Source organism: Acipenser ruthenus, chromosome 49 (genome assembly GCF_902713425.1).
Source record: "Acipenser ruthenus chromosome 49, fAciRut3.2 maternal haplotype, whole genome shotgun sequence".
Classification (NCBI taxonomy): domain Eukaryota; kingdom Metazoa; phylum Chordata; class Actinopteri; order Acipenseriformes; family Acipenseridae; genus Acipenser; species Acipenser ruthenus.
This window is the reverse complement of record NC_081237.1, coordinates 2,290,124-2,310,619: the sequence shown is the minus strand read 5'-3', so window position 1 is coordinate 2,310,619 and position 20,496 is coordinate 2,290,124. Positions and strand designations below refer to the sequence as shown.

Here is a 20,496-nt window from a genome sequence, read left to right as displayed (position 1 = left end):
TGGCCAACATGTATTTTCTGGTCCAACACTAGATTACATTCTCAGGTTTGCCTTGCTCTCAAAGTATGCCCTGTTTCACTTCCTAAGTCATTACACCTCAACTGTGTCTTCTGGATCAAAGCATGTCACTGGCTGCAAAGCATGTCAGGCACTAGGGAAAGCGGCTAGTTGGTTAATGAAAGGAAAGGCAGCGTTTAAGGGCTGGGGACAAAGAAGTGTAACATTACCTAAAAACCTAAAAAAGCTTGCAAACAGATTTCTTTAACCAAGTGGAATACCAGATAGCAAGTTAGAAAATGAAAATACATGTTTGCCATGTGTTTCTTTCAAAACTACTCATTTGAGACCCATGAATGGAGGTGTATGACAGGACGCATTATTCTATAAGAAACCACATTTCAGGTTGCCAGCAGCCAGTACAGACAGCTCCTCCTGGACTGTATGGAAGTGGTCAATGGGCCCCTCCGCACTTACTGTCAAAGTAACTGGTGTCGTCCTCGGCCTCCAGCTGAGGGATGAACTCTGCTTTGTGACGGAGAAGCCCATTCCAGTCCAGCCCATAGAAAAAGGGGTGCTGCTTCACCTCAAAGGTCCCACCTGCAGATAGAGAAGCAGGTCAGCAGGTTTTGACAGTGCAGTACACGTGTCTACAATTAGCACTGCACTGTTTTTTTTTTTTAATCTCACAGGTAGACACTGAAGGTTTGCAGCCATGTCAAGCATTGTGTATTCTATTCTGATTCCATAGTTACGTATCAAATATTTTAGTTTTTGCAGGACTTGGGTATTCTAAAACAAACACAGAAATATTACAGATATGGAAATGAAAATCTTGTAAAAGGAAATGTGAGCGGTAAAGCCGTTTAGAGACTGCATCCTGATTAGCACACAAGCGGCAGTTCTACTCAGGCGTGATTTGCCACTTACAACCGAAGCTGGTTACAATGGGAAATAATAAATAAATGTTTAATGTCTCTTAATACATTATTTTATTACACTGTTGTGAGTGATGCAACAACACTGTACTAAGATTATTCGTCAGTTATAAACGGTATGTCTTGTTCCCTTGGATGCTGTCTCTCTTGCCCATGCCCATGCCGGGCTGTCTCTCTTGCCCATGCCCATGCCGGGCTGTCTCTCTTGCCCATGCCCATGCCGGGCTGTCTCTCTTGCCCATGCCCATGCCGGGCTGTCTCTCTTGCCCATGCCCATGCCGGGCTGTCTCTCTTGCCCATGCCCATGGCCACGCCGGGCTGGTTCTCTTACCCGTGCCAATGCGCTCCAGGGGGCTCTGCCTGAGCAGGCAGGTGATGAGATCCTGGGCATCGGCAGGCAGGGCATCGTCCCCTTCAGGCCAGATGATATCATCTGCAAGACACAAAGCATGACATAAGAGTTCAGGCAGGATGTAAAACCAACAAAGATTTGTACTCAGCAGTTGCACTAACAATAATATATCAGTTTAACATGTATATGATAGTTTGTTAACAATATATTTTTGATCAGTTAAAGTTACAAATGCCAGTAGAAACGAGGCAGCGGAGAGAATGTTAAATACAGGCTTGTGGGGGCTCCCGAGTGGTGCATCCGGTAAAGGTGCTCCGCATGGAGTGAAGGATGCGCTCTATAGCCTGGACGTCGCGAGTTCGAGTCCAGGCTATTCCACAGCCGACCGTGGACGGGAGCTTCCTGGGGGCGGCGCACAATTGGCTGAGCGTCGCCCGGGGGGAGGGAGGGTTAGGTCGGCCAGGGTGTCCTCGGCTCAGCGCGCACCAGCTACCCCTGAAGTCTGGCCGGGCGCCTGCGGACTTGCCTGTAAGCTGCCCGAGAGCTGTGTTGTCCTTCGAATGCTGTAGCTCTTGGGTGGCTGCATGGTGAGTCCGCATTGTGAAAAAAAGCGGTCAGCTGACGGCACACGCTTCGGAGGACAGCGTGTGTTCGTCTTCACCCTCCCGAGTCAGCGCAGGGGTGGTAACGGTGAGCTAAGCTTCAAATAATAATTGGCCATTCCAAATTGGGAGAAAATAATAAAAACAATTGGCAACGACTAAATTTATAAAAAATAAAATAAAATACAGGCTTATGGTTTTATCATCGTTGAGAATGGGGTAAAAAAATAAATCTGTACTTTTTTAAAATCTGAATTACTAACTAGTTCTTCTAAATATATTTAAATTGATTATGATATTCTATGTAATGGTACTACTAATACTGTTATTGTAATCAATACAAGCAACTGGATCATTGCACTGTAATTTCAATAACAAGGAACGTACTCAGAAAAAAAAAACAAAAAAAAAACAGATGTACCGAACAGACACATCCCCTCTGATCCAGGCCAACACAACTCAGTTCATAGAAGTTCTGATATTTCAATATGTATTTATGTATTGCTGATCTCACAGCTGTAACTATAAACTGTATTAAACATTCACCTCCACTGCAGCCTGCCTGCCTGCCTTATTTTTGCATTTGTAGCAAAACATATTTTATCTGAAACATGTAACAATCTTAGAACATGTGGTTTCCAAAGGCAGTTTAAATCTTTGTTTTCACGTATGAATAAAAAATTACGAACTGAAAAATAAAATACAGGACATCCTGGAAAGGACTTGCTTTATAAACGTCCCTACACCAGCATGGAGAAAGTGTAAATGATTACCCGGTCTCACACACACAGGAGATATTCCTTTATACAGAGACAAGTTTGTACATCAAACATGTATAACATGAATTAAAACTAGTATTCAAATCATAATTTAGGAACCAAGGATATTAAATTAAGATAATACATTAATTTATAAAATTACACACACACATTTACCTGTGTTGTCTCCCCAATAACTTGAAGGATCATGGATTGATTGTATTTTTTTTTTTTTTTTTTTTTTAAATAAAGCAATCCTTACCGCTGACGACTTGCCCAAACAGCTGCTCTGGAGTGTCTCCGAAGAAAGGCACGCAGCCCACCAGGAACTCGTAGAGGATGATGCCCATCGCCCACCAGTCCACCGGCTTCCCATAGCCCTGTCGCAGGATCACCTCTGGGGCGATGTACTCCGGAGTGCCGCACACCTGCCAGACAACACAGGAAACCTGCCGTCACACTGAGAAACCAGTCATGCTCTTACTGCAACACAGGCCGTCACACTGAGAAACCAGCCCCGCTCTTACTGCAACACAGACCATCACACTGAGAAACCAGCCCAGCTCTTACTGCAACACAGGAAACCTGCAGTCACACTGAGAAACCAGCCACGCTCTTACTGCAACACAGGAAACCTGCAGTCACACTGAGAAACCAGCCACGCTCTTACTGCAACACAGGCCATCACACTGAGAAACCAGCCCTGCTCTTACTGCAACACAGGAAACCTGCAGTCACACTGAGAAACCAGCCATGCTCTTACTGCAACACAGGGAACCTGCCGTCACACTGAGAAACCAGTCATGCTCTTAATGCAACACAGGAAACCTGCAGTCACACTGAGAAACCAGCCATGCTCTTACTGCAACACAGGGAACCTGCCGTCACACTGAGAAACCAGTCATGCTCTTACTGCAACACAGACCATCACACTGAGAAACCAGCCCTGCTCTTACTGCAACACAGACCATCACACTGAGAAACCAGCCCAGCTCTTATTGCAACACAGACCATCACACTGAGAAACCAGCCCAGCTCTTACTGCAACACAGGAAACCTGCAGTCACACTGAGAAACCAGCCACGCTCTTACTGCAACACAGGAAACCTGCAGTCACACTGAGAAACCAGCCACGCTCTTACTGCAACACAGACCATCACACTGAGAAACCAGCCCTGCTCTTACTGCAACACAGGAAACCTGCAGTCACACTGAGAAACCAGCCACGCTCTTACTGCAACACAGGAAACCTGCAGTCACACTGAGAAACCAGCCATGCTCTTACTGCAACACAGGGAACCTGCCGTCACACTGAGAAACCAGCCATTCTCTTACTGCAACACAGGGAACCTGCCGTCACACTGAGAAACCAGTCATGCTCTTACTGCAACACAGGAAACCTGCAGTCACACTGAGAAACCAGCCATGCTCTTACTGCAACACAGGGAACCTGCCGTCACACTGAGAAACCAGCCACGCTCTTACTGCAACACAGGAAACCTGCAGTCACACTGAGAAACCAGCCCAGCTCTTATTGCAACACAGACCATCACACTGAGAAACCAGCCCAGCTCTTACTGCAACACAGGAAACCTGCAGTCACACTGAGAAACCAGCCACGCTCTTACTGCAACACAGGAAACCTGCAGTCACACTGAGAAACCAGCCACGCTCTTACTGCAACACAGGCCATCACACTGAGAAACCAGCCCTGCTCTTACTGCAACACAGGAAACCTGCAGTCACACTGAGAAACCAGCCATGCTCTTACTGCAACACAGGGAACCTGCCGTCACACTGAGAAACCAGTCATGCTCTTACTGCAACACAGGAAACCTGCAGTCACACTGAGAAACCAGCCATGCTCTTACTGCAACACAGGGAACCTGCCGTCACACTGAGAAACCAGTCATGCTCTTACTGCAACACAGACCATCACACTGAGAAACCAGCCCAGCTCTTACTGCAACACAGACCATCACACTGAGAAACCAGCCCAGCTCTTATTGCAACACAGGCCGTCACACTGAGAAACCAGCCACGCTCTTACTGCAACACAGGAAGCCTGCAGTCACACTGAGAAACCAGCCACGCTCTTACTGCAACACAGGGAACCTGTCATCACACTGAGAAACCAGCCACGCTCTTACTGCAACACAGGCCGTCACACTGAGAAACCAGCCATTCTCTTACTGCAACACAGGAAACCTGCAGTCACAATGAGAAACCAGCCATGCTCTTACTGCAACACAGGGAACCTGCCGTCACACTGAGAAACCAGTCATGCTCTTACTGCAACACAGACCATCACACTGAGAAACCAGCCATTCTCTTACTGCAACACAGACCATCACACTGAGAAACCAGCCCAGCTCTTACTGCAACACAGGGAACCTGCAGTCACACTGAGAAACCAGCCATTCTCTTACTGCAACAAAGGGAACCTGCCGTCACACTGAGAAACCAGCCCCGCTCTTACTGCAACACAGGCCGTCACACTGAGAAACCAGCCACGCTCTTACTGCAACACAGGAAACCTGCAGTCACACTGAGAAACCAGCCATGCTCTTACTGCAACACAGGGAACCTGCAGTCACACTGAGAAACCAGCCATTCTCTTACTGCAACACAGGCCGTCACACTGAGAAACCAGCCCCGCTCTTACTGCAACACAGGAAACCTGCCATCACACTGAGAAACCAGCCCCGCTCTTACTGCAACACAGGCCGTCACACTGAGAAACCAGCCACGCTCTTACTGCAACACAGGGAACCTGCCGTCACACACAGAAACCAGCCACGCTCTTACTGCAACACAGGCCGTCACACTGAGAAACCAGCCCCGCTCTTACTGCAACACAGGCCGTCACACTGAGAAACCAGCCACGCTCTTACTGCAACACTGGGAACCTGTCATCACACTGAGAAACCAGCCCCGCTCTTACTGCAACACAGGCCGTCACACTGAGAAACCAGCCACGCTCTTACTGCAACACAGGAAACCTGCCATCACACTGAGAAACCAGCCACGCTCTTACTGCAACACAGGGAACCTGCCGTCACACTGAGAAACCAGCCACGCTCTTACTGCAACACAGGCCGTCACACTGAGAAACCAGCCCCGCTCTTACTGCAACACAGGGAACCTGCCGTCACACTGAGAAACCAGCCCTGCTCTTACTGCAACACAGGCCGTCACACTGAGAAACCAGCCCCGCTCTTACTGCAACACAGGGAACCTGCCGTCACACACAGAAACCAGCCCTGCTCTTACTGCAACACAGGCCGTCACACTGAGAAACCAGCCACGCTCTTACTGCAACACAGGGAACCTGCCGTCACACACAGAAACCAGCCCTGCTCTTACTGCAACACAGGCCGTCACACTGAGAAACCAGCCCCGCTCTTACTGCAACACAGGAAACCTGCCATCACACTGAGAAACCAGCCACGCTCTTACTGCAACACAGGAAACCTGCCGTCACACTGAGAAACCAGCCATGCTCTTACTGCAACACAGGCCGTCACACTGAGAAACCAGCCACGCTCTTACTGCAACACAGGCCGTCACACTGAGAAACCAGCCACGCTCTTACTGCAACACAGGAAACCTGCAGTCACACTGAGAAACCAGCCCTGCTCTTACTGCAACACAGGCCGTCACACTGAGAAACCAGCCCCGCTCTTACTGCAACACAGGCCGTCACACTGAGAAACCAGCCACGCTCTTACTGCAACACAGGGAACCTGCCGTCACACACAGAAACCAGCCCTGCTCTTACTGCAACACAGGCCGTCACACTGAGAAACCAGCCACGCTCTTACTGCAACACAGGCCGTCACACTGAGAAACCAGCCCCGCTCTTACTGCAACACAGGCCGTCACACTGAGAAACCAGTCTTTAAAAGTATGCAAAGGATTTTAATGATCAAGCTGTCTCACAAGTGCAATGGGACCCAGCATGTGATCCATTGTTAGGAATGTAGAGTGACTAGGGGCGGGGCTTCTATTGCACAGTTTTCCTTTCAGGCCTCTTGCTCACTAAATATCTTCATATTTCTGAATAGATCATCTGTAAACATGTGAAAGATTTCGTGAACAATCAGTGGTACCACAAATATTTTCTACTTACTATCCAAAGGGTCTAAATGGGATAAGTCTTTCTACATTCCTAAAAATGGATCACATTTTGGGGTACCACTGAACTTGTGAAATAGCTTAATCAATACAATCCTTTGCATACTTGGCATTTATTTTCGAGGAGATGATTCACTATTCAGGGATACCAAGCTATTTAGTAAGTAAAGAGTCTTTGTGAAATAAAAGGGGCAATACATGTCCCATCCCTAGTCACTGTTTCAAGGTTGGGAATTTTGTCCACCAACGTATGTAACATAGGCTAGATCAGTCAAAGTGTCCTATAGAATTAAGAGCCGTCGCCACCTAGTGATAAGCTAGTTTGGATCAAGTTTCCTTTTGTTTTGATGGTAATACATTGCTGTGGGATTAATAATATAAAGACACTTCGGCTAGCCTATATAATGAACTCACAGCTCCTGAACTCATAGTTAGAGCACCTTATCATAGACTTAGTAAAAGAAAGTACAATGCTTGAGTAATGTCAATAAGAAGCACTCGGAATGATTGCATGATAAAGGAGGGAGGGAGCGACACCACAGGACACTGCATTCAGTCTGGAGCTTATTCACTTTATAGTTTATTCACAGGTACAGGTACAGGTACATCTCAATAGTGCAGCACTAATACATAGAGAGACCTGATTAGACCAGACTCAATAAAATAACAATACAACAATATAATAATTACTATACATCCAGAAAAAATTAATATGCATATCTATCTATCTAGATAGATAGATAGATAGATAGAGATATACACACACACACACACACATGCACACACACGTATATATTTACAGCAGTGTGGAGTAGTGGTTAGTGCTCTGGACTCAATCCCCAGTGGGGGACACTGCTGCTAAAACCTTGAGCAAGGTACTTTACCTAGATTGCTCCAGTAAAAACCAAACTGTATAAATGGGTAATTGTATGTAAAAATAATGTGATATCTTGTAACAAACTGTAAGTCGCCCTGGATAAGGGCGTCTGCTAAGAAATAAATAAATAATAAAAAGGTAACAGTGTTAAACCCAGCAGCCGCTTACCTGCTTGTCAATAAACTCCCTGGTGTCCTTCTCAATGTGTCCTTCATACAGATTGGTGGTCATGTTCATAAGACCAATTCTCGAGAGCCCAAAGTCAGTGAGTTTGATGTGTCCCATCGATGTAATCAACAAACTGGAGAACACAAAGAAATGGTCAAACTGAGCGACATTAGGAGACAAGGAAGTTACACACAGGGAAGCACAAGGTTACATTGTAGTTCCCCAATGCTTCTTGAATGAAGAATACGTGTGTTTTTTGTTGGTATGAACACATACTCTCCTATCTCCTTTAATTATTGTCTTTTAATAAAACAGGCCATCAATAAATGAGTATTTGATCTTATTCATACAAGTAGCCCATCAGGACCATTAAATGCATGGCATCTCTATAGAGCCCCATATTCTGACACACTAAATAACTGAAATAATGTCTTTGGCTACTTTCATTTCAGCAGGGTTAGGGGCTCTCTAGAGGGGTGCCCGGCCCTCCACTCTCCCCAGCGTCTCTCTAGAGGGGTGCCCGGCCCTCCACTCTCCCCAGCGTCTCTCTAGAGGGGTGCCCCTCCCTCCACTCTCCCCAGAGTCTCTCTAGAGGGGTGCCCGTCCCTCCACTCTCCCCAGAGTCTCTCTAGAGGGGTGCCCCTCCCTCCACTCTCCCCAGAGTCTCTCTAGAGGGGTGCCCGTCCCTCCACTCTCCCCAGCGTCTCTCTAGAGGGGTGCCCCTCCCTCCACTCTCCCCAGCGTCTCTCTAGAGGGGTGCCCCTCCCTCCACTCTCCCCAGCGTCTCTCTAGAGGGGTGCCCCTCCCTCCACTCTCCCCAGCGTCTCTCTAGAGGGGTGCCCCTCCCTCCACTCTCCCCAGCGGCTCTCTAGAGGGGTGCCCGTCCCTCCACTCTCCCCAGAGTCTCTCTAGAGGGGTGCCCCTCCCTCCACTCTCCCCAGAGTCTCTCTAGAGGGGTGCCCCTCCCTCCACTCTCCCCAGAGTCTCTCTAGAGGGGTGCCCCTCCCTCCACTCTCCCCAGCGGCTCTCTAGAGGTGTGCCCCTTCCTCCACTCTCCTCGCTCTTACTTGTCAGGTTTGAGATCTCGGTGTACGATTCCATAGTTGTGAAGGTATTCCAACGCCAGCACGGTCTCAGCAAAGTACATCCTGGCCATGTCTACTGGGAGTGGGCCCATGTTCTTCAGCAGGTTTGCACAATCACCACCTAAATAGGGAAACAAGTATGGAAATCAGAGGGAACAGGGGCATGTGGAAGGGGAATGGAGCCTCTCACATGAGATTAAAACCAACTAGTTATTAAAAACAACTACGTTTTGGATCACGCTGATGTTGTATTGGTATTATATGTATTTCTAGGCAGGTATTACTTTTTGAAAAACAATAAAACAAGGTACTGAAATACAAACTGCCTTTCCCAATATAAAAAATAAAGAGAGAGTGACAGAGACAGACAGAGAGAGAGAGAGGAGAGGGAGGAGAGAGAGAGGGAGCAAGAAAGAGGGAGCGAGAGAGAGAGCAGTAGCGGCTGTTTATATACAGGAAATATCAACAATGAGCCCAATGAAAAAATTGCTCACACATTAGATTGGAGTACCACATGGAGAAACTTTTAATTTGCTTTCTGCTTCTTAGGCGAAGAGGAGCTATTTTTCCAAAACTTCTGTATTATATATAGATCTGTGTCAATTAATCCTAAAGGTGTGTTGTCGACAGCACACACAAGCACACAAAAAATCATTTGTTGTACATCCTGTTACAACAACAACAAAAAAAGTGAAAAACAGTGTTTGGGAGCAGAGATTCTGACAAACTATTTATTTACTTATTTATGAGTTCTGGCCTTCGCTACAATTACTGTGTTACAGAACAAGCTGCAAAGTTTACAATAACCACCATTCATTTCAACCAGAGCACGCAGTGTTGCAGGAGGGAGCGTTATCTGGATACACTGCAGTGTTTAGAAGAACATTCCTGAGTAAAAGTAAACACAAAAAGAAAAAGCATGAAAAATATGTGAAAGAAAGAAAATAACTAATCCGGAATCTGTTAAAAGAAAATTGCTGCAATATGGACTGGATACTGGATACTGCAAAAGTAAAGTCGTGTGTTCCTTGCAAACACTGCAGAGGGTTCTGGGTCTGGGATTAGCCTGGTTGATTTTCGCTGGGCATTTACACAACCTCATCATAACCTCCATCTATCTGCTGCTCATGTCCAGAGTGGCTTACCTTCCACGTACTCCATGACCAAGCAGAGGTGGCGCCGCGTCTCGAAGGAGCAGAACATGCTGACCACGAAGGGGTTCTCCGCGAAGGTCAGGATGTCTCGCTCCACAAACACCTGCTGGATCTGGTTCCTCAGGATCACGTTCTGACGGTTGATCTTCTTCATTGCAAAGCGCTGCCGAGTGTCTCTGTGTCTCACCAGGTACACCGCCCTGCTCAAATCAACAGCACATCAGGAACACACACACACACACACACGCACACCCCATAGAGACTCACAGCAGCCATGCAGCCAGTCCTCCCCTTGTTAAGGTATATTCTTGAAATTAAGTGCCAGAAATTTAAGTAATCAGACCCTTGCTAAAACTACATGAAGTCTTGACTGTAGGTTTATTAAAAGGAGTTGTTCACTCACAGAAGAACGGTATATTTAACATATTGCTCCTGGCTTCTTATCATTTAAATATAATTAATTGAGGATAGTTCTGAAACCAAGAACTGCATGCAACCAATGGCTGTAGATGGATTTTTTCTCATTTACAGTAGCTGCCTGCCAGCACCTGACAAGAAACTACAGACACCACAACGCACCTGCACAGAATCAACTCCCTGTTTAAATTGCCTTGCTTGTTAATCATTATAATTATTGTTCCTCTGTATCTGAATCTGGAGACAGTATGGGTGAAGTTCAATTAAGAGTTACTATTTCAAATGATGATATAAAAAGCATGCCTATTTTGTTGTACTTATAAAGCAGTTATTGGCAAAATATGAGTTATTTTTTTTACCGCTGTGTAAGTTACCTACAGATTTGCAGAATGACTGATGAAAGTTTAATAATGTGCAGATAAAGTTTAGCATCACCTAGAATTTTAGCATAAACACAATTAAAAAAAAAAATATATGAACATCATTACAATTTTATTTAACATCATGTAAAGAAAAACTACAAAATTATATTGTAAAAGTCTACTGGAAGTCATAATAGTACAGTATTTAATGAATTCAAAATGTCACATTTCTAAATTTGTCAATTAAGTATATGATCAACTACAAAGTGATATGTGATTCAATGTTAACATTATTAGCAGGTTTCACTTGACTTTATGAAGCAAAATTACTTAATTCTATAGGGTGATGCAAAACATTTGGCCACAGCTTTACAGTGCATAGAAAACGTGTGTTTAAAACCAAATTAAAACAGCTGAATTCCTTCCTAAAAAAGGAACACTGGAACCATGCACACCTATGAATGAAAACACTGGAACCATGCACACCTATGAATGAAGTGCAGGGCTAGCATGCACACCTATGAATGAAGTGCAGGGCTAGCATGCACACCTATGAATGAAGTGCAGGGCTAGCATGCACACCTATGAATGAAGTGCAGGGCTAGCATGCAGCATACTGAAACGCGGATTGGCATGGAGTACCTTCACATTCATTTTCCATGATTGTTCCTTTTCCCTTTCCCTTGATGATGTTTGCAATCATTCGGAGTGGTTCATATTGCAATGACCTAAATACTGGCAAAGTACAGCTGTGCTCTACATGGTGCTGGTGCGGAATATAAGAGACACGTCAGCCTCCGTAACACATGTCAATGACAAACTAGAACAGAAGCTTCATAACTCATTACAACACAAAAAAGAATGATTGCAAACAAAATACAAGAAAAACAAAAAGGAAATGCAATTGGAATCTACTCACCCTGTAAACATTTCAAAACAGGCAGACTCAAAGTTTAAATTCAATTCAATCTAACCGAATCCAACACCTCTAACAGATACACCACGGCTGCCCAGGACCTTTGCTGTGGTGAGCTCAACAGTGAGCGGTACAGTTCGCCTCTGTAGTTTAAAAATGGTTTCTCATTTATGGAACAAACATTTGAGAGTCTACATTGAAGACATGTGTTTGAATGAAGGGGTAGAACGACTCGTAAAATCGGATAGAGTTGAATTGTTGAGGTAAAAATAGTCAATCCCGCATTTGATCGTGCCTGGTGCTCTATTTCATCGTGCCTGGTGCTCTATTTCATCGTGCCTGGTGCTCTATTAAGGCTGCAAAAGTAAATGAGACGACATGAGCTTTCTAATCATACAAAGTGTGTAGCTCATTCCTTTAAGTCCTGGGTTTTTACATATCTTTCCGATAGTCTATTCTGAATTACATTAATATGAAATGTGAAACCACAACCATGGCAATTTTTGCCACTGAATTGAAGCAGTGTTCCTTTGCAATATTCAAATATTTGCCCCAGCACTATTGCACTCTGACATCACAGGTTTAATACAACAGACATTCACCTTAAGGACTGAAAGTGCAGTAAGCAACTGTTGCTGTCTGTCTGTCACTTTAACCCCGAGGGCACGGGCTAGCTAGCTGTATATGGAGCTGCCAGTCTCTCACTCACCCATAGGCCCCGTTGCTGATCAGTTTGAGGGTGTCGAAGTCGCTCTCTCTCGGTTTTCTTCGTGACGGAGTGGAGGAGGCCCGACTGTGCTGAAATGTAAATGTCAGGAACTGTAAAGCACAGTGGCTCACAGAAGAAAACGAATGGGGGTGAAATAAGGAGGATCTTCACTAATAGTATCTCGCCAACGTGGAGTGGCTATTACAAAGGGTACAGGCCCAACATGTTCCAGATTGGCGGCTTTGTATAAAATACATAGAATACCGTATAAGGTACTGTATGAGACAAACTGGGGTGAAAAATCTGGCTATATATAACACAGCACCCTACCACCATTTATATTGATAACTATCTATAGATATATCTATAACTGGGCACACACAGTGACTTACATCTAAAGACTCCTCTGTATCTGGTATGAGAGTATTGGCAGAGTCGTATTGTTCAAGCTGAACCATGTCTGTTGAGAGAAAAAAGTGGATTTAAAAAATAAATTTGTACACTACAATGAAAATACAGGTTTGCTGTAACTTGTGTCAAAACTGCCCATTTGAAGCCTCTACAGTGAGTGGCAGTGCACACTGGGTAAGATTTATACAATCATTTTGTGGGCTGCTCTCACCCTCCAGGGGGTCCTTGGTGAGTCCCAGCTGGCTGATGATGTAGCGGGGGATGTCAGTCTTGATTCCCTGACCAACCTTCGCGTGACCCTCTGCCGCTTCCAACAGGTGATAAAATTCTTCGGGGTCGAACTCCTGTCAAAACAAAGCTGGTTAAAAGACCCTGTACAGAGACACTGGGTGCTAAACAAGAATACCTGCCCCATTTCACAGCTCCATCACTATCTCTGTACAGAGACACTGGGAGCTAAACAAGACGACCTGCCCCATTTCACAGCTCCATCACTATCTCTGTACAGAGACACTGGGAGCTAAACAAGACGACCTGCCCCATTTCACAGCTCCATCACTATCTCTGTACAGAGACACTGGGAGCTAAACAAGACGACCTGCCCCATTTCACAGCTCCATCACTATCTCTATACAGAAACACTGTGTGCTAAACAAGAACACCTGCCCCATTTCACAGCTCCATCACTATCTCTGTACAGAGATACTGGGAGCTAAACAAGAACGCCTGCCCCATTACTATCTCTATACAGAGACACTGGGAGCTAAACAAGAAGACCTGCCCCATTTCACAGCTCCATCACTATCTCTATACAGAAACACTGTGTGCTAAACAAGAACACCTGCCCCATTTCACAGCTCCATCACTATCTCTATACAGAGACACTGGGAGCTAAACAAGAAGACCTGCCCCATTTCACAGCTCCATCACTATCTCTATACAGAAACACTGTGTGCTAAACAAGAACACCTGCCCCATTTCACAGCTCCATCACTATCTCTATACAGAGACACTGGGAGCTAAACAAGAAGACCTGCCCCATTTCACAGCTCCATCACTATCTCTATACAGAAACACTGTGTGCTAAACAAGAACACCTGCCCCATTTCACAGCTCCATCACTATCTCTGTACAGAGACACTGGGAGCTAAACAAGAACGCCTGCCCCATTTCTATCTCTATACAGAGACACTGGGAGCTAAACAAGAAGACCTGCCCCATTTCACAGCTCCATCACTATCTCTGTACAGAGACACTGGGAGCTAAACAAGAAGACCTGCCCCATTTCACAGCTCCATCACTATCTCTGTACAGAGACACTGGGAGCTAAACAAGAAGACCTGCCCCATTTCACAGCTCCATCACTATCTCTATACAGAGACACTGGGAGCTAAACAAGAAGACCTGCCCCATTTCACAGCTCCATCACTATCTCTGTACAGAAACACTGGGTGCTAAACAAGAAGACCTGCCCCATTTCACAGCTCCATCACTATCTCTCAAAATGTGCAGTTTTGAAAGAAATGCATGTTACAGCAAACTGGCACTGCACTGAGTCCAGGAAATCTGTTCCTGCTTTACTTCCTTGGTCACCCCAGCAGTACCTTCTGGGTCATGTTACTGGCTGAATGGGAGGCAGCTGATTGGTTACTGACAGGAAAGAAGCCAGTCAAAGATGGGGATCCACCAGGTGACCCAGGAAGTGCAAGACAGTCTAAAGCATGGCTTGCAAACCTATTTCTTTAACCAAGTGTAGTACCCAATACCGTGTTTTAAAATGAAAATACATGTTTGCTAAACTTTCACAACTGCACATTTGAGACCCATGGAATGGATGTGCATGGCTGAACATGTATGCAACTATTTTGTTAGCTACAATTACTTTTCATTACTGCGTTTTTCATATTTTGTGTTTAACACGCTTTGCCTGCCAGATATATATTACAGATAGGATTGTGTCTAGGTTAGTAAGCTCCAGTGCCATCTACTGAACACCAGCTAAGGACTGAGTTTTGAGTTGCAGGGAATATTGAGTAGCTTCATCTTTGCTTTCATGTTAGCTGATCTCGCCTGTTACATATTTCAATGGCCGGCAACTAGCAGTGAAGATTAGATTCTGAACACAAGCATAATATAATAATAATTGTAATTGTAAATAGCAGATTGTAATTTGACGCTACTTCCTCTTAATGTATTTGATGCACAGGACCCCTTACCAGGCACTCGAGCAGTCGTGCAGGGCGCGAGATGACAATGAGGATCTTCTTCACCAGCTGATCGATCACTGGGACCTCCTCGCTCTCCGATCTCTCATGGGCCTGGCAAGAGGAATACAGCATTGCATTCAACCGATACAAACACATCATTCCTACACTGCATAACGACACTTTCAATTAGCAGCTAATTACCTTAAATCATAAGAACATAAGAAACGTTTGGCAGCACACACACTGTACAGCATTGGAATACAAGGCAAGGCTTGCAGCACACACACTGTACAGCTTTAGGGTGTTCGTTGAAAGTTTTAAAATTCTAAGTGCTATGCCTTATATAGCTTTTAAGTGTAAAGCATTCATGAAAGGAAGTGTGATTTCTAAAATTGCATTTGTGTTCACAAGGTTTTAAACTTCCCAACAAGATCACGTGGCCATATAGAGAAAGTTTGAGCATTTCTTTATTTGCCTATTGGAAGGTAAATGAAATGGGGGTCAGTCATACCTGATGCTTTCCTACTGTTCACTTTGGATATCTCCACCCCACCCGATCACAGCTCAGCTAGTCAGAAATGTGGCAAAACCTGTTGTATAGCTGATGGTGTTCCAATAAAGAACCCGAGTCAAACAAACATTCTAAGCGATTGTGACAGAGATCGAATGAGTCTTAGTGTTAGATCTCCCTCTCGACCTGTGAGAGCACGGTATACGAGGAACAGAGTACCCTTAATGAAGTGGCACGACAATTTATTCCGTAGGGTAGATGGAAGTCGGTCAGTTCGGAAGGGGGCGGAGCCATGGCACCCGAGCTCAGTGACCCAGACGGTAAGCGGCGTGGCATCCGAGGACTGGAGGAGCGGATGCGCTCGTTAACCTCGGGGTCATGGGCGAGGGTATAAATAGGGGGCATGGCTTGAGTGATCTGTTCCTTTGCATATGGTTAAGTTAACTAACCGAGAAGGAGCCCGTACTGTGAGTAAACCGTGAGTGTTTTGTGTCTGTGTATTAACACTGTGTGTCTTGTGTGTTATTTGTCACAGAAGATTACTGAGCACGATCCGGAGCTGCAGCCGCAGGCCAGCGAAAAACCCGGACTTCACCACTCACCTTTCACTACCGGAACTGTCTTTGTGTTTGCACCTTTTAGCACTTGAATCACGCACTGTCTTTGTGTTCGTGTTTAGTGTGGGTGTCGGAACGGGACTTTGGGGTTGCGGGTCAAACCCGTGGGATTATAAATTAGAAGTGATACACGCCGCTGTATCACTTCCAGCACTATTATTATTTACAGGTTTTGCCTTGAGGCTCTGGACATTTACTAAATTAAATAAACACCCTTGCACCTGTACCAACGTCTGTCTGTGTAATTATTCTGCACTGCACTCACCTGCACGTCATTACCACTTTGCCACACGTGGTCGTCAGAAGTAGGAGATGGACTACGCAACACTGTCGGCGCTGCTGGAGCAGCTGGACAGCAGACGGGAGGGGGAGGAAAGACGGAGAGAGGAGAGGTACACCGCGCTGATCGAGAGGGTCGGGCTGGCAATACCTCCCACAGCATCAGCGGAACGCGGCTTCATAGCGCCCAAAGCCAGGACGCATAAAATGACGGCGGATGATGATCCAGCGGCATACCTGGTGGCATTTGAGCGGCTGGCTACCACCGCGTCATGGCCCCGACAGTTCTGGGCAAGCCAGCTGGGACCCTGCCTGATTGGGGAAGCGCAGGCAGCATACCAGGCAATGGGGGATGACGACGCCGCTCAATATGACCTGGTAAAGCTGGCTATTCTCCGCCGTCTGAATATTACGGAGGAAACGCACCGAGTGAGGTTCAGGGAGTACAGGAGGTCCCCGAACGTACGCCCCAGGGTGGTCGCGCAGAAGCTCTGTGACCACATGATACACTGGCTCACCCCGGCGCTAAAAACAACTGCCCAGATGGGGGAGGCCATCGTTATTGAGCAGTTTTGTCATGTGGTCGGCGCCGAGACCCAAGGATGGATACGGCGCCACAACCCCGACACCCTGGAACAGGCAGTCAAGCTCGCTGAGGACTTCGAGGACTCCCTGGTATCCGCCCAGACCGGGCTACTCACCCCGCTACCTCAACGGAGCAGCCGAGCCCCACCTCCTCTCTCTGCTCCATCAGCCCCACCACCAGGACCGGGTCAACGACCTCCGAGAGCACCAACCCCAATGGGCGACCTTGCCTCCTCTTCATGGAGACCAAGGTTGGCCCCCAGCTGGGGTAGAGGTGCTGCCCCTGCCCCGTTGCCATACCAGCAGCGGGACAGACCATTTAATACTGTGCCCTCCTTTCCCTCTACCTGTTTTAGGTGCCGCCAGCCGGGACATCAGGCTAGGTCATGCCCATCTGCGATGGAGTGTGCGTTTGCCAAAAGAGAAACACAATATTTGGGATTTGTAATGGGGAATGGCAGGGTGAAACCCGTTGTCTCCAAGGTCCAGGCCTTGGTAGACACGGCAATCCCCAAAACCAAGGCTCAAGTGCGGTCGCTACTGGGGTTAGCCGGTTATTACCGCCGCTTTATCCCCGAGTATGCCACAGTGGTTAATCCCTTAGTTGACCTCACCAAAAAGAGCGCACCAAATTTAATTAAATGGTCAGAAGAATGTCAGGGGGCGTTTAATACTGTTAAGCAGAGACTTTGCCAGGCCCCTGCTCTCATCACGCCAGACTTCACTAAGAGATTCATCCTCCACACCGATGCTTCGGATGTCGGGTTGGGTGCAGTCCTGTCTCAAATGGTAGGCGGAGTAGAACATCCTGTTCTGTATATAAGTAAAAAAATGCTCCCTCGGGAGCGCAACTACTCCGTCGTCGAAAAAGAGTGTTTGGCCATTAAATGGGCTACTCACTCTTTAAGATACTACCTGCTGGGACACTCATTTGATCTTGTCACTGACCACGCCCCACTCAAGTGGTTAAGCACAATGAAGGACAGCAATGCCCGGATAACTCGGTGGTATCTGGCATTGCAGCCCTTCATGTACCATATGGTACACCGTGCAGGGAAAGACCACCAAAATGCGGATTATTTTTCCCGGGAGGGGGGAGTAATGGGAAAGGTAGGTTTAGCCGAGTGTTCCTTCGGCTCCACTCTGAGCGGTGGGATATGTGACAGAGATCGAATAAGTCTTAGTGTTAGATCTCCCTCTCGAACTGTGAGAGCACGGTATACGAGGAACAGAGTACCCTTAATGAAATGGCACGACAATTTATTCCGTAGGGTAGATGGAAGTCGGTCAGTTCGGAAGGGGGCGGAGCCATGGCACCCGAGCTCAGTGACCCAGACGGTAAGCGGCGTGGCATCCGAGGACTGGAGGAGCGGATGCGCTCGTTAACCTCGGGGTCATGGGCGAGGGTATAAATAGGGGGCATGGCTTGAGTGATCTGTTCCTTTGCATATGGTTAAGTTAACTAACCGAGAAGGAGCCCGTACTGTGAGTAAACCGTGAGTGTTTTGTGTCTGTGTATTAACACTGTGTGTCTTGTGTGTTATTTGTCACAGAAGATTACTGAGCACGATCCGGAGCTGCAGCCGCAGGCCAGCGAAAAACCCGGACTTCACCACTCACCTTTCACTACCGGAACTGTCTTTGTGTTTGCACCTTTTAGCACTTGAATCACGCACTGTCTTTGTGTTCGTGTTTAGTGTGGGTGTCGGAACGGGACTTTGGGGTTGCGGGTCAAACCCGTGGGATTATAAATTAGAAGTGATACACGCCGCTGTATCACTTCCAGCACTATTATTATTTACAGGTTTTGCCTTGAGGCTCTGGACATTTACTAAATTAAATAAACACCCTTGCACCTGTACCAACGTCTGTCTGTGTAATTATTCTGCACTGCACTCACCTGCACGTCATTACCACTTTGCCACAGCGATTTACTGCAGTATTTTGTGGGACCCTGAAAAGGGAGCATCTAGACTATTAGGAGATTGCTCGGAGGCCGGAGGGGGCTGGTTTGGGCTCGCTCGACCCTCTTGACTGTATTAGGAGATTGATTGGGGGCCAGAGGGGGCTGGTTTGGGCTCGCTTGGAAGAATGGTGCCAGTTGGAAGCTCACCTCGTGCAGCATTTTCTCCAGTTTCTCCTGCAGCTCAATGAAGTAGCGGGACGTGACCAGGCCTTCGAGGGACTTGTCCAGGCAGTCTCTGGCCAGCTCTACCAGCTGGTGTTGGATAAATCCCAGGACCCCATCAGCCAGGGGCAGGGTGCTGTCTGGAGAGAAGGTGGTGATGATATCCAGCAACCGCTCCTCCATCTGAGCTGTGGCCTGCAGGGGCAGAAACACTCTGTTACACAGAGACACACACACACACACACACACACACACACACACACACAGAAAGAGAGAGAGACACACACAGACAGAGAGAGAGACACAAAGACAGAGAGAGAGAGAGACAGAGATACAGACACACACACACACAGAGACAGAGGGAAAGAGACAGAGGGAGAGAGAGAGATAGACAGACAGGAGACAGAGGGAGAGAGACAGACAGACAGAGACCCACACACACACACACACACAGAGATAGAGAGAGAAAGAGAGAGAGACAGAGATAGACACACACAGAGAGACGGAGACAGAGAGAGAGAGCGAGGAGAAAGAGCGAGAGAAAGAGAGAGAGAGAGAGACAGAGATAGAGACACACACAGACACAGAGAGAGAGAGAGACACACACACACACAGAGGGAAAGAGACAGAGGGACAGAGAGAGACAGACACACACACACACACACACACACACAGAGACACAGAGTGATACTCTATCTGCATATCTACAAACTGAGGTATGAAATACAAGCAAAGAATCAAACTATCTTCAATAGAAGTGGTGCCAATTAGGGGTAATAAAATAGATTTTAAAACCTGAGCAGAGACAGTACTCAGAAACCTGGGATATTCTTTTAAATGGAAGTGTACGCTAAGAAAATAAAACAGTACTGCAAATGATATTCAATTTTTGCTTTGTCATACAACTGTCATACAAAAAAAAACTTGTTTTTAATTACCTAGCCAACCAAAAAATGAATTTAGTTCAGTGACCATGAAAGCAGAATGCTACCGTCAACATATTACAATTACATGCCTTATAAAAAGACACAAACCACTGAAAATGTTCAAATCTATAATTAACAGCAGACATCTATCAAATCATAAGACAGACAGGGATGCTGGAAGGAAGCAGTTTTCTTGTATTGACAGCCCTGTCAGAGGCAGCTGGGTTAGGACACAATGAAGGAATGAACCCAAGCAACTGGCTAGAGTCTACAGTGTGAATACCTGACAAACAGGAGGATCCCATTCACATAGTTAACACAGTAAGTGTTATCTACAGTAACATGTCTCCCCATCACTTC

General features: G+C 46.5%; 1 protein-coding gene across 8 annotated transcripts in view; it reads right to left on the bottom strand.

Annotated features, from left to right (window-relative positions):
- Positions 1 to 20,496, bottom strand: part of LOC117428992 (microtubule-associated serine/threonine-protein kinase 3-like) — a 95,266-nt gene that overhangs the window by 15,592 nt on the left and 59,178 nt on the right. For all 8 annotated transcript variants that reach the window (XM_059014855.1, XM_059014856.1, XM_059014858.1 and 5 more), the window contains 11 exons: positions 19,196 to 19,405; positions 15,100 to 15,201; positions 13,095 to 13,227; positions 12,865 to 12,932; positions 12,473 to 12,561; positions 10,060 to 10,268; positions 8,897 to 9,035; positions 7,830 to 7,962; positions 2,910 to 3,075; positions 1,267 to 1,368; positions 475 to 597 (listed from right to left, as the gene is read on the bottom strand). In XM_059014855.1, coding sequence (XP_058870838.1) covers positions 475 to 597; positions 1,267 to 1,368; positions 2,910 to 3,075; positions 7,830 to 7,962; positions 8,897 to 9,035; positions 10,060 to 10,268; positions 12,473 to 12,561; positions 12,865 to 12,932; positions 13,095 to 13,227; positions 15,100 to 15,201; positions 19,196 to 19,405 — 1,474 coding nt within the window. The remainder of the gene's footprint in view (positions 1 to 474; positions 598 to 1,266; positions 1,369 to 2,909; positions 3,076 to 7,829; positions 7,963 to 8,896; positions 9,036 to 10,059; positions 10,269 to 12,472; positions 12,562 to 12,864; positions 12,933 to 13,094; positions 13,228 to 15,099; positions 15,202 to 19,195; positions 19,406 to 20,496) is intronic.